At 41.2% G+C, this 13,891-nt stretch overlaps 2 protein-coding genes across 2 annotated transcripts; both read left to right on the forward strand.

The window, feature by feature from the left end:
- Positions 1-426: 426 nt before the first annotated feature.
- Positions 427-2,230, forward strand: LOC141429350 (uncharacterized). Its single transcript, XM_074089637.1, has one exon. It carries the CDS (start codon positions 737-739, stop codon positions 2,123-2,125), a length of 1,389 nt encoding a protein of 462 aa, XP_073945738.1. The 5' UTR covers positions 427-736; the 3' UTR covers positions 2,126-2,230.
- A 2,229-nt stretch (positions 2,231-4,459) lies between these two features.
- On the forward strand, positions 4,460-11,911 carry mdu (mitotic spindle positioning protein meduse). Its single transcript, XM_074089779.1, has 2 exons — positions 4,460-4,586; positions 10,230-11,911. Exons 1-2 carry the CDS (start codon positions 4,578-4,580, stop codon positions 11,136-11,138), a joined length of 918 nt encoding a protein of 305 aa, XP_073945880.1. The 5' UTR covers positions 4,460-4,577; the 3' UTR covers positions 11,139-11,911.
- Positions 11,912-13,891: the final 1,980 nt, after the last annotated feature.

The following is a 13,891-nucleotide window of genomic DNA, read 5'->3' on the forward strand; positions in this document are numbered from 1 at the left end:
GCCCCGGCTCGGTTCGGTCGGTCGGTGTCGGTACGGTACCTACTGCGGTGCCCCACCCGCTGACTGAACGAACTGAAGTACAGATTCGTGAGAGAGAGAAAGATTCGTTCGTTAGTCCAAGTCCGAGTACCGAACCGAACCGACCAACCAAACATAGATAATAAGATCCAAGTCCAAGATCCGATCCGCAGGGCTACTACGAACCGAACCGAACCGACCAACCAAACATAGATAATAAGATCCAAGTCCAAGATCCGATCCGCAGGGCTACTATGAAACTCCAAAATCGAAGTTCGTGTCGTGCGGTCCCTCTGACACTTATACTATTTAATACGAGAGCGAGAGGGACGGTACGATACGAACTTCGAGTTTCATAGTTGCCGATCCGATAGAGCGAAAGCAGGCGGACGGAGCGAGTCAGTGTCAGTGAGCGTGACGGCGATCACGAGCGAGGCGAGCCGCTCGATCCAGTCGGAGTTAGTAACTCCGGAGTCAATAAGATTTGAAAGGAGTCATTAAGGGATTCGGATCCGCTTGAGGATCTGACTCTTTTGAATCTTCAGATCCGGATTTACCCACCTCTACTCCGCTTTGCTTTATTTTGTTATGTAGGTATGTTGTTTTGTTGTTTTCTAATAATGAGATTTGTGCCATAAGTATAATAAAATTAAGGAAATGTTAATAATAAGAGAATTATAAAAAACGATATCTGATTGTGTAAACACTGCTAGTCACCATGGATTTAAAAATATGTCGTATATGTCTCAACAAACCCGGTGATATATCCCTCTTCGAATTTCACGACGGATTACAGTACAGCGCCAAAATAATGGGATTCGTTAAAATAATTATTGCTGAAAACGATGGTTTTCCTAGCATGATATGTGATAATTGCAGCGCGGAGCTCACCATATCTTACGCATTTGTAATCAAATGTGAGGCGTCTGATCAAGCTCTAAAGTCCATCAAACTTGATACTAAGCCCGAAACAGCTTTAAACATTAAGAAGGAAGAAATTAAAGAAGAGCCCGATGATGGCTACATCGATTTCACTGGCTTCGACAGCGGAAACTCCTGTTGGGAAGAGCTTGAAGGTAATTATAAGCAAAAGAAGCCAAAATACGTCAAGAAACGAAAGAAAAGCAAAATGGAGCCCATCCAGTGTGTTACATGCGGGCACATGGCTTCCAGCCCTTCTGCCATGGAGATACACATACGAACACACACCGGAGAGCGACCTTACCCATGCACGTCATGTGACGCACGATTTCCCACCAAAGGAGCTTTAAAAAGACATTCCGAGACTTATCACACAGAAAGAGAGAGAAAATATACATGCGAAACTTGCGGCAGCAGCTTCTTTAGGAAAAATGAAATTATAACCCATATGAGGGTGCATACTGATGAGAGACCGTACCCCTGTCCGTACTGTCCTTTTAGATTCAGACAAATAGCATCCCTCATTCGTCACAAAAGAATTCATACCGGAGAAAAACCTTTCTCATGTACCATTTGCAATAGAAAGTTTGCTGATAAAACGGTGGCTAAAAAACATTTATTAGTCCACAGCGATGAGAAAAAGTTTTGCTGCCACCTGTGCAGTAAATCTATGAAGACCAAAACCGCATTAAATGTGCACATGAAACACGTGCATGTTAATAAAAAACAGAATATTTGCAACTACTGCGGTATGACCTTTTCCATGAAAGGGAATCTCAAGACTCACATACGAAGGAAGCATTCAGAAAAATCGGGGCAGTGCAGCATTTGTTTGAAGACGTTTTCGGACTTGGAGGTCCATATGCGTAAACATACTGGTGAAAAACCTTTTGTGTGTGCTGTCTGTCAGCAGAAGTTTGCTACGAAGCGAAGTCTGACGCACCACATGGCTTTTCGGCATGAGAATGCTGCAAAATTCAAGTGTTCTATCGGAGACTGTACAAAAACGTTCCCAACAGCTATGATGTTAGAGTTCCATTTACTAAAGCAGCATACTAACCACACTCCTTTCATCTGTCAGCATTGCTCCCGTGGATTCTTTCGGAACAGTGACCTGTCTCGGCACCTTAGAGTCAGCCACATGGACTTGCAACTCAAACTGCAGTTAAAACCGCCTTTGACTTAAGTTTAAATCTAGTAGTTCCTCTCAAACTTGTGGTATATTCACTGACTGATTATGTAAGGCTTCTAGTCATAGATTTACATAAAGAAATATAGTAAGTTTATTGTACATGTGACTTTCTGTTTAAAGGATTCTTAACTGTTTTACCATATAACCTCCTAATGCTAATATATGTCATTTATGATAGAGTTTGATGTTCAAATTACAATAACTTTATAAAGAACTATGCAAAATCTACTAGATACTTTCAATACTGTTCTCTGATGGACAGATCCATAACTAAACTATCTGAATGTTTACCAAATGGTATTATTTTAAATTTAGATCCATATTTAAATGCACATAGTAAACTATGCAAGTAACGTAAATTTAATTACTTAATAAAAAAAACAAGTTGGAAAATTTCCAAATCAATTTTATATCATACTGAAAATTACTGCTCAGCTTCCAGGGAGTTTGAGTATTTACAGTTACTGAGAAAAAGTTCAACATTCAGGTAATTTTGCCCTGTCCAAAGTCCAAACACTATGGCACAGAATATATTATAATAGTGCTAACATAACAACTATGGTATGGAGGTAACATGGTATGGTATGATATGGTAACGTGACTATGGTATGGATATAGACAAAAATTCGCATGAGGGACCATAACCTGTACAGGAGTATTGGGTTGATTTGGCTGATCCAAAATGTAGTAGTAATATAGCAAAACTCTATTGTACGAAAAAGTAAATACAAGTAGGTTACAAACAGAAAAACACAAAGGCGGACTTATCCCTGAAGGGATATCTGCCAGTGAACCCTTGAGTGGTAAATGTGTTGTCAAACCAACCCAAACATCTGCTTTTTTGAAAAATAAATTTATAACAACTAATCTCAGCAAAATTTTAATTAACTCAATAACTTAATAATTGAAAATTATGATATCATAATGAAACCCTCTAACTTCGACCGGCCTCACTTGCGAGGTTTCGTATATAAAAACTGGTGTCAGATTTAATTACAGCAAACTGACCCAAATGTCTTCATCGGAAGCGGGCCTTCACCCATATCCTGCCGCACCCGGTCTAAACACTACCCTCCTTTAACCGTCGAAGCGTACATCCGCGTTCGAATTACAAAATGGCGGGAACGGCCGCCATGATGAATCGTCGATCGTCGCGTCGGTAAAGCAGCGGCGATGCAGCCGGTGTTGTAAGGTGTTATGCCCCTTTCTCTTTTCTACAGGTAACGTTATCGAGCCCTCTCACTCTCGCGGCTGTGTGGGGCTAGAAGAAGAGCGGGGGGAGGTTCAAGAGGACTTGCAAATATTGTACCAGACCAGACTCAAACAACAACAACAACCAACACAACAACTCTAACTACTGGTAGCATGGTGTACGGTTGTGTCACTCTGAAGATGAGCTCTGGTTGAGTTCGAAACGCGTCAGTGTAGTGTGGTGGTGGTGATAGATGGGTTTGTGTGATTTGTGTGTGTTCTTACAGTGTGGAGGTGGAGGAACTGCATGAACACGCATATTTTGCATAAGCTTAGCTATCGTAAGGTCGCGGGTGAGCAAGGAAATTATTTTAGTTCATTGATAAGAGTTGATAATCCTCAGACAACTGAGAAAAGGTTTTGCGAACTACATTACTCAAATTTTAGGTAAACTGGCGTAAGCTAAGCTACACACAACCTTTTCTCAGTAAGCCTCATTGTATTCATCAAGGAAGCCTCTGAGACTTATTGCGAAAATGTGCTATCTACTACAGCGGTTTAAATAGAGTATAGCGGGGGCGGGGGAGAAAAGTTCTCGAGCGGCGACCGCGAACCGGAAGATGAAGCGTTGGCAGACCTCCCACTAGGTGGACTGACGACATCGTGAGAATTGCGGGTAACCGGTGGATGCAAGTGACGAGTTGTCGTTCATTGTGGCGTTCTAAGGGGGAGGCCTTTGTTCAGCAGTGGACGTCTTCTGGCTGATGATGGTGTAATTGGTAGATCGCATGGTTTCGTCAATAAACAGTGATCTTGTGTCAAGTTTGCCACCCCTGGAGTATTTTTTTTTATTCGACTGGATGGCAAACGAGCAAATGGGTAGGATATAGAGTTTGTTTTGCAAATCGCTACTTATACCTACGGCTACCAACCAATGCAAATGCTCTCTCGGCTCAGCAGGCCTACTACGAAACTCGAAACTGGAAGTTAGTGTCGTGCGGTCCCTCTCGCTCTCGTATTAAATAGTATAAGTCTCAGACCCTGGCCCTGCAGGTGTAAAATCGCTGTCGCCTCCTCCCCGCCCCCCGCCGTTTCTCTGGCCGCCTGTCACCGGCGTGCCGGCCGCGGCGCGGCGCTCGGCCGCGAGGCGAGGACGTTAGCCCGCCGGCCGCCGCTCGAGCCGCACGTGTCGTCAACAGACATGACCGTACGCGAGTGTTAGTTCTGTGCCAGCTTGGATAACATAACATTCACTATGGGTGAAGTGAGTACCGTTTTTATTGTAGCTAAGGTCACGGCTCGGGTTACGGCGTAATTAGCGCAGTGTGAACTTAGGGAATGCGAGAAAGCTCGCTATTTGGGAACGAAACTGTACCAGGTAACCGTTGGCTGTTGTGGCTGTAGCTGTATCATTTAGTACCATTACTCGTGATACCACATCGGTTTTTTAGCAATAGAAATGAGATAAACAATCTTGACCTCTCTTTTTATTAGTTACGGCAACCATATATATCAATATGATTGACTAGTTACTGGTCACATCATAAATTTAACATACTGTTACTTACTAGCTGTTATTACCTATTTCATTAAAGTTTATTTCCGTAAAAGACACGTCAAGATTGTTTACCTCATTTCAACCGTTAAAAAAAAACAAGTAGCTAAGTTAAATACCTATAGTTTTAAGTAAATTATTTTGCCTAAAGTAATTTAGCAGCCGACCCTGCCACTGCCACATCGCGCGTTATAATATCTCGACATTGATAAACCGATATCGGCGATATTGTTCCATTTTATTTGTCGCTGTAACAAACCATTGTCTTATCATTCGGGGAATTAGTGATCTTTTTAATAAAGTATCGATTGTCCCACGTAATCTCGAGTTTAATGATGCCGGTCACGTTTATAGGTAGTGCCATTGTTCATGTAAATAACATGTTAATTGCAAATTGCATGCGATACAAATTGATACAATAGGCGGTGGTATTGATGATCAACTTACTTATGCTGTTAAGGCACTTAATGATAAGGTTCTTCAACTCTTCATTAAGAGTAGGTAATAAATTAGGTATACGTAGATTCTCCAATAACTTCAATTCAACTTCAGGCCAAAAAACCTTACACTTACCTGTGGCCGTATTGCAAAAACTGTCACTTGATTGGGATCGCGAGCATCAGAAACGTTACTCAATACGGCCTCTGATTAAAATAAGTTAGTATACATAGTAGGCAATTATGTCTGTAATATAGTTACCTCTACTTAGTCCATATTTGCCTCTAAAGAAACAGCTGAGCAGAAATAAACAGATGAATCGTGTAAGTAAACGTCCGCAAATAAAATCCAAGCCAACAAGGTACAACCTAAATAGCTAAGTTTTTGCGTCGCATTCTTGGCAATGATTGTCTTTCTGAAAGCACTGTAAAAGATACTTACATCGCACACCTGCAGGGCTACTATGAAACTCGAAACTCGAAGTTCGTGTCGTACCTTTCCTCTCGCTTTCGTATTAAATAGTATAAGTGTCAGAGGGATCGCACGACATGAACTTCGAGTTTCGAGTTTCGTAGTAGCCCTGCTGTATCAACTCAAAATAACACCCCATTTTAATTAAGACTTCATTAGTTTAAGGTATACATTTTAATGGTGGATTATTTCGAGTGCATTGATAATTTGATACACCCTTGATCTAGGAGTGCGACATGTAAAGTTCCATTTGTAATCAATAAATGAACAACAATTTTTACCTTCTCTGCTACTATTTTCTAAGTGAAGTTCCCTGTCGGCACTCCACATGCAATCTGAGACAAACTACTCCCGCGGGGAATGGGAACGGCGAGCGATGTATGAGTATGATGTATCATTACATCTTCCTGCCTTGCCGCGGCCACACCAGCGTGTTATGTTACGGCCCTGCCATAAGGGCTTGACCCGGTGAATCGAAGCGTAACCCAGTTGCCTTTGCATCAGCGTGCGTTGCAGCCAGTTACTATAACAATGTCAAATCAGCCGTTAAATCTTCGGTCAAGTAAATGTCTACAACCGCATATTAACTCATAGTACTGATATCCGTTGGGGCCGAAAATGTTCTCAAATCGAGACCGCGGATCGGCAAGCGCAGCGTAGGACGTCCACCAACGAGATGGACGGATGACCTGGTTAAAGTCGCGGGTTCACGGTGATGATGGCCACTTCTAACCAACAGTGGACGTCCTAAAGAATCTCCATCAAAGTGTGCCTCTGCCTCGGACGGATAGCCAAACGAGAGTTTACCTAGTCGAGGAATCTGAATTACGTACCAGGGTAGTAGATAACTTTGTGCTACTAATATCACAAAGAGGTGAGTGAATCGCCTATTGCAAGGCCGGCAACGCACCCGCAATCCTAATAAGGCTGTAGGTGCCATGGGCGGCGGTGATCACTTACCATCAGGTGACCCGCATTCTCGTTTGCCAGCTGTTTGATTAAAAAAAATGTCATATTGACATTATTTGACATCCCATACGTTTGCCAAAGAAATCATAGCGAAATTGAATATGCAAAGGTGATTGAGTTTCTTCGACTGATTCTTAAGCGTGTTTTAGTTATACGCGTTGATGTCTTTTTTATTGCATTTTCTCAATGTCAAATAGAGGTCATAGGCTAATTTAGTTTTCTTCGTGAATCGTTAGACTTTTCGTGATGTTTTTTTATGTTTGTCTAATAAAGGTCTGGTGGGGTAAAGTCTAATGATGGCTTGAGGCTAGTAAACAAAATATTGAAGTAAAAACCAGTGAAAATCATTTGCAAAACTTATGAAACTAAATGAAAACTTAACAATACATTTAAAATTAGATTAATACGAGTATATAAAAATGTTTGTTATGCAACAAAGTAGGTTAGTATGTGCGGAATTTACATATATGGTGTTTCTTTAAAGCGGTCTGTAACTGGGGCACATTCAATTTACTTATAAAGCCACGCTTGCGTTAATAATTCATACCTAATAAGTATTGAAAGCGAAAGTATTTTTTATCAAGTAAACCGATTCAATGAAATCCGACACAAGACGCATGTACGTAACAAACGTATGTATTTCATATTTTGGCGCGTCGTTTCTCTTTCTTCCCCTTTTTTTTCTATTTACATGTATGTAGATACTATGCTTTAAATCAAGGCTGCCATCGTCAATCGATTTTTTAAATGGGCAATTTTTTTTAGTTTGAGATGGCGCCGGGCCTCTACTTTTCAAACCCCGACGCAAAAAGAGGGGTGTTATAAGTTTGACATGTCTGTCTGTGGCACCGTATCTCTTAAACGGGTGGACCGATATGAATGCGGTTTTTTATTAATGACTTTTCTAGCGATGGTTCTTAGACATGTTTTATCAAAATCGGTTCAGACGTTTTTGAGATATTGAACATTGAAGTGACAAAGTCGGGCGTTTTCCAACGTTTTGTTGGTTAGGTTATATGTCAATCGATTTTATAGGTGGGCAATTTTTTTTAGTTTGGTTGGCGCCGGGCCATTACTTTTAGATGCACTATTATTTACTTTGAGCCGCATCTAGACGTCGACGTTCCATATTCCAAAAAATACTTAACTCCCATATCAATTTTGTGCATTACTACATACAACAGGGCATCTTAAGTTTTTCACCTATACCTATTAAAGTTATACACAAACAAGAAACGCTGGCTGTTCAACGTGTTGGCGGGCAAAAAATGCCTTGGCGGAGCCCCTGGTGCCCCGCGGGCCTGGGTTTGACCAACCCTGCTAAACTAACATAGGTATATTCGGACCCGATATGCATATATCGTCTTATCTTATGGTTCGTATCTTTTAGATGAATAGATTTTTGACAAACTTAATTTCTTTACAAAATATTGCCATCCCTTGTACTCAATTAAAGTAAAACGATTTAAATGGTCTACCTCTGTAAAGTTTACCTCCTCCCTCCTCCATTTTATTCAATCTCATATTAAACGATATCTATACAAAAAATTTGCACATCATCTCATCATCCCAGCCTATATACGTCCCACTGCTGGGCACATGCCACCCCTCAGAACAAGAGGGCTTGGGCCATAGTTCCCACGCGGGCCCAGTGCTGATTGGGAACTTCGCACGCACCATTGAATCGCTTCGCAGGCTTGTGCAGGTTTCCTCACGATGTTTTCCTTCACCGCAAAGCTCGTGGTAAATTTCAAATGTAACTCCGCACATGAATTTCGAAAAACTCAGAGGTGCGAGCCGGGGTTCGAACCCACGACCCTCTGCTTGAGAGGCGATAGGTCAAACCACTAGGCCACCACCACCACGGCCTAATAATTTCCAAAAATAAGGACCGAACTAAAATCCCGAGTATGTTATTATCATCAATATACAAGATACAAGCTTGCTACAAGACATCCGGCACACAGCCGAATGTTTCACACAGTTGTAAATGGTGCTGATTTTTTCATTTGCTTTACTTTCACTGTCCTGCATGACGCAGATCTGCCCTTGCGCTTGCGCAGCGTCCGATGAAAGTTGTCCTGATTCGGCTCCGATATTTCCTCATAATGATTCTGCACGAATTCTCCAACCCCTATTGTGTACATCCTATTATCAACATCATTATATTTCTTATCAGCTGTAAGTCGTAAACTTTTGGCATTGGCATCCCATATGGACCTCCAGCTGCTTCGGTTGGAAGCGGCCGGCATAAACGCACCCACGGCTTTAACTAGGTCATCTGTCCATCTCATTGGTGGACGTCCTACGGACGAACGATGGGTGACGGACGTATACCCTCTCTTTCAATAGCACCTATAATTAAACATGTGAATCTGAAGCTTTGTCAGCTACTTATATTAACACTCATTAAGCATCATGTTTACAGCGAATAAGTGATTGATTGATTGATATTCAGGACAGGTGACGTTTATCCGATCACGACACGAGGTAGGCATAAGCTGGCAAAAGAAGAGCCTGAAGAGAGAGTTGTTAAGCGTGCCTGAAATGAACAGTGAATTAGTTAGTACAGATGTCGATAAACTTTTTGAGTATTGGGGGCATGTTTGTGGATGTACTTTACTATTAAGAAATGTTAAATTCGCTTTTACGCATTCAAGGTCGTTGCTCAAGATAAGAAGTTGCCCTGTTGTATTATTTATGGCATACTGAAGGAGTTAATCATTCCTCTCTTACTTTAAGAGCGTCAGACCACATTTTTAATTTTCATTATTTTTTTATGGAATAATCGAGAAAAACTAACAAAAATGCAACATTGCCAGCGCAATAGGTATAAACGCTCTTAAATGAAACAAAAGTTCCAAATGTACAGAAATAATTGACACGAAACGATTGTAACGAGATAATTATTAAAAACAAAAGGGCTTCGCCAAATTTGGAATTTCGAGAACGGAAACGTTTATCAGATGCATCGGATTACACGTAACTAATTTTATTAATCGCTTCCCGATAACGTATCAGATTCCCCGCACAAAACGCGGACCTAACCGGCAATTAGTCACGTCCGTCATTTCAAATTTGCACGTAAGGTTTTTTCTAGAACTAGTAAACTAGGCAACACGATTAAGCCGCACTGAATTATATCAATAACTCGTTCTCTCGATCGATAACTCGTATCTTTTAAGGTCACTGCGTCCGCGGTTGACCCAGACGCCGACCGCCCATTATATTCCGCTACCCACTCCGTATACATACATGACGTGCACTTTTCGTACGTAGAATGGTACGAGAATTTAATTTACAACTCAGTAATTACACGCCAACGTAAATATTCTAATTAAGCAATTAAAATTGGAATAAACATGCACATATTGCACATAAACATAAGTTATGATCTGATGAAAGCGGCTCAGATCATTTTCTAGCTATTTGTGATTTTATTGCCTTCTAACGCGCCGTCTTCTTTTTTTCCAGTCGCTGCTGAAGGAGGATCCACTCTCCAGGATCCAGAGAGAAATCATCGAGGTCACTGAAAGAGAAAGGGAATTCAAGGAGGGGCATTTTAGAGTGAACCGGTTGATGTCCGAGTCGACCATCGAGGTGAATCATCAGAATGGCCATATGAATGGGGACGCGGAGAAGCCGGCGCGGGCGCTGAACCGCGCCGTGTCCACGTCGCAGCTGCTCGGGCCGATCGCCCCCGCGCCGCCGGTCACCCCGACGCTCCTCAACACCAATACCAATGGCTACACGCGCCGCTTCACCCCCCAAACCGGCACGAAGGGGATGATGCAGAGGTTCATAGCCAACAAAGGCAAGCTGCCGGTCACGTCCCCCTTGACTCCTACCTCGCCTACGGCCTTCGCGCCGCCGCCACTCGCGTTCACGCCGTCACCAGTTGCCATCGCGCCCGTCATCATCAGCCCCACGAGCCCGCCGATCATCACACGTACCCCCGAAGGCAAACCTGTTCGGAAAGGCTACGTACCTGTTGAGGAGAAAATCCAGAAGGAACTCCAAGACATGAAGGATAGAGAATACGAACTCAAACGTATGAGGAAGAAACAAAAGCCCTTCGATTTAGAACTGAGCGACAATGAGACCAGTTCGGAATCGGAGGACGAGGAGATCCCGATGCCGGGGAAATTGAAGGCGACGAAGTCGATAGGAGAATTGTATGAGGCGTTGAATGAGGAGCTGCGGTCGCCGTCGCCGCGGAATAGCTCGGGCCATGAGTCCATCGGGAGCCTGAAGCCAGCGAAGTCTCTCGCGGAGCTTTGCGAGCTGAGCCCCGGGCAGGAGTTCCTCGCGCCGAGCTCCACCCGGCTCATTGCGCAGTGGGAGTCCATCATACAGCAGAAGCATGAAACTGGCGCCGCTTAGTAGCAGTTAGCACACGGGATGTTAGAATGTACCAATCGGGCGCTCGTCGCCAAACGCGGTCGGTGAAACTCGGAGCCAAAATGTGTGGGTTTCGGTAACTTTATCTAGTGCGAAACACGATACGGTGCAGCGGACAATCTAATGAACGGGACGCGAGTGTGAGTGATCTTTGCGACGGCCGAATAAAGTAGTTACAGTATTTTTTGCCACGTAACGGCACCAATGCGCAGGCGACTTCAGCTGATCGATTTCTTTCATCGATCAATCGGCGGCGGAGCAATTAATTTTCTCCCGATCGCGAACAATGCAAATGATGGTTATCCGTAACAGCAATTATCTCGCGCATGCGCGCTTGGAAAGCGGCCGATATATGATCCGAACTCCTTCGACGTGTGAGTAAGTTTCTTCCTATTGTTTAAAGATAGCTACTGAAAGAACTGGTCGGTTGTGACGCTTTCCCAGTTTGCGACGTCGCCTGCCTCCGGCGGCTATTGTGCTGGCTTTCCTTCGACGCTGTGGGAACGTTGCCGGTCGTAAAAAGCAATGATTACACTGGAATTCGCTCCCAGTGTTACAATGTCGCTATTAATAAAGTGCTATTCATACGTCTGATATTCGATTGTTTTCTATTTCCCGCCAGTATCAGAGGTTGCCAGAGCGCCGTCAGCCTCTCGCCACGTGGATGCATTTAATTGCACGAAAACGCGAATTCATGTTCAGAAGATTGAATGCTAAAGTTTCACAGCAAGAGATTGATGGATGTTATAAATGAGACTGTATCGCGTTCATATTTCACTGTGCTTGATGACCGCAATTGCTGAACGTCGGTGGGTCATTAGATTGTATTTCCTTTCAAATTTCTAGTATTAACATTGTACTTAACATTTCACATTCCTAACGAGTGCCTTCGTGAAGTCAGTAGTGTCAAATAGCGTGCCTTATTTTTATATCTAGAATAGTGCACACGGATTGCAACCAATTGTTTTCTTCTATCGATGCTGTAGTTTTTATCTTATCTTTGCTATCGATAGCATTCCAATTGTATTGTTTATGAAATTCTCATTCTATTTTTACTTGAATCAGTCATGATTTCTCATAATGTTGTTAATTTGAAGCGAACGTGTTTTAATAATTAATTAACGTGTTAAAAGTTGACGAGCATCAGCTTTGACTGTATTTTTACTGGATTTTCGGTACTTTTTTTTTCTTATGCAATGTTGTTGCGTATTTTTATAAACTAGTACGTAGGTATTTAAACCATGTCACTAGCCTTAGTCAGTAGCCATAAAAGTGTAAAAGGATAATGGGGGTAATGACATAGGGTGTAACGTGCACGTTTGAAGATGGTCAGAAACTACTATTACAAGTTACGGGCTATGGCATTATCTTTAGCTACATAAATGGCGAAATTAAGTCTACTTAAATGCGTCCTAAAATTTACTCGCTGCTCGATTGACAATGAATATATTTCAACCTTATCAATTATTTTTCACTTAAGATATAAATATCCGGTTGGAAATATATTCACTGTCAATAAATTACTTTACTGAGCATAATAATAAATTAGTCAAATTAATTTAATATTTTAGATACTAGAGCAAAATAATTATAACTGAGATTGATAGTATTAATTGTTGCAATAATCGTACGGCGCGATGGGCCTGTACATTCTTGTTGATATCATATTTATTATACACAAAACAAAATAAAATGTAGGTATATTATATTTCAGTGCATTCCGTAAAAATATTGTGATATAAAATTGCCTTAAATATTGTTAACTTTACTGTAATATAAAACGTTTTATAAAACCCGCGATTACTCGTCCGTATACAAATGAATTACTTATTTATATTGTGCATAGTAGGTAAATTGTTAATTTATAAATATTTAAGTTTTTGAAATAAATTCATTGTAAAAAGTATTCATTATTTTTCTTAACCTGCCCTCTTCTGGAATAGGCTAGACGACTAAAAGAACTGTTTAGTCCGTCAGTTAGATAATTAAAAAATATTGTGCACGTATTTTTTCTTTTGTTTGACAAACAAGAAGTTTCAAGTGATTACGATATTTACTTAATAGTGACGTCATCAGACGCCCCCACTTCGCAAGTTTGATGATCTATACGTTTATCGATTTTAATAATTTGATAAACCAAAAAATACGTGTCCCATATTTTTCCATAATCTAACTGTCGGACTAAATAGAATGATATATTTTTGACCCAGTCGTCATCCCTATTTCAGGAAATCAAATCTCCACTTAAATATATTATGTACAAGGTGTTAATTACCCAACTGAAAATCTGACAGTAGTTAGTAGGTAGTTTGTTCAGAATCAAGAGTATAGAGTCGATTACACTATACTTACTTTAAAGCAGGAAGTTATTTGTATATAAGCATTAACTAAAAAAAACAGTTGCGGGATCTGAGATTTTCAGTTATTTAATTAACACGTTGTATACTGATGATTTTGTTATAAGTACCTAATGGTAATTTGCTATAAGAAAAATGACAACCATACTCAAGTGACATTTAATAGTGTACAATGAAAATTAACACTAACACCTACTAACCTTAATAATTGCTAATACAAAGCTAATGTTATATGCATTTAGAAATGCAATAGAAAAATTCCTATAAGTTGTATTGTAGGTACTTACTATCATTACTATAACCAACAAAAAGTTGGAAAACCCCGACTTTGTCATTTCAAAGTTCAATATCTCAAAAACGGCTAAACCGATTTTGATG

The sequence above is a fragment of the Choristoneura fumiferana genome, chromosome 7, assembly GCF_025370935.1.
Source record: "Choristoneura fumiferana chromosome 7, NRCan_CFum_1, whole genome shotgun sequence".
NCBI lineage: Eukaryota > Metazoa > Arthropoda > Insecta > Lepidoptera > Tortricidae > Choristoneura > Choristoneura fumiferana.

Coding starts and splice junctions, on each gene's coding strand:
- LOC141429350 (XM_074089637.1), top strand. CDS start 737: ATGGATTTAAAAATATGTCGTATATGTCTCAACAAACCCGGTGATATA.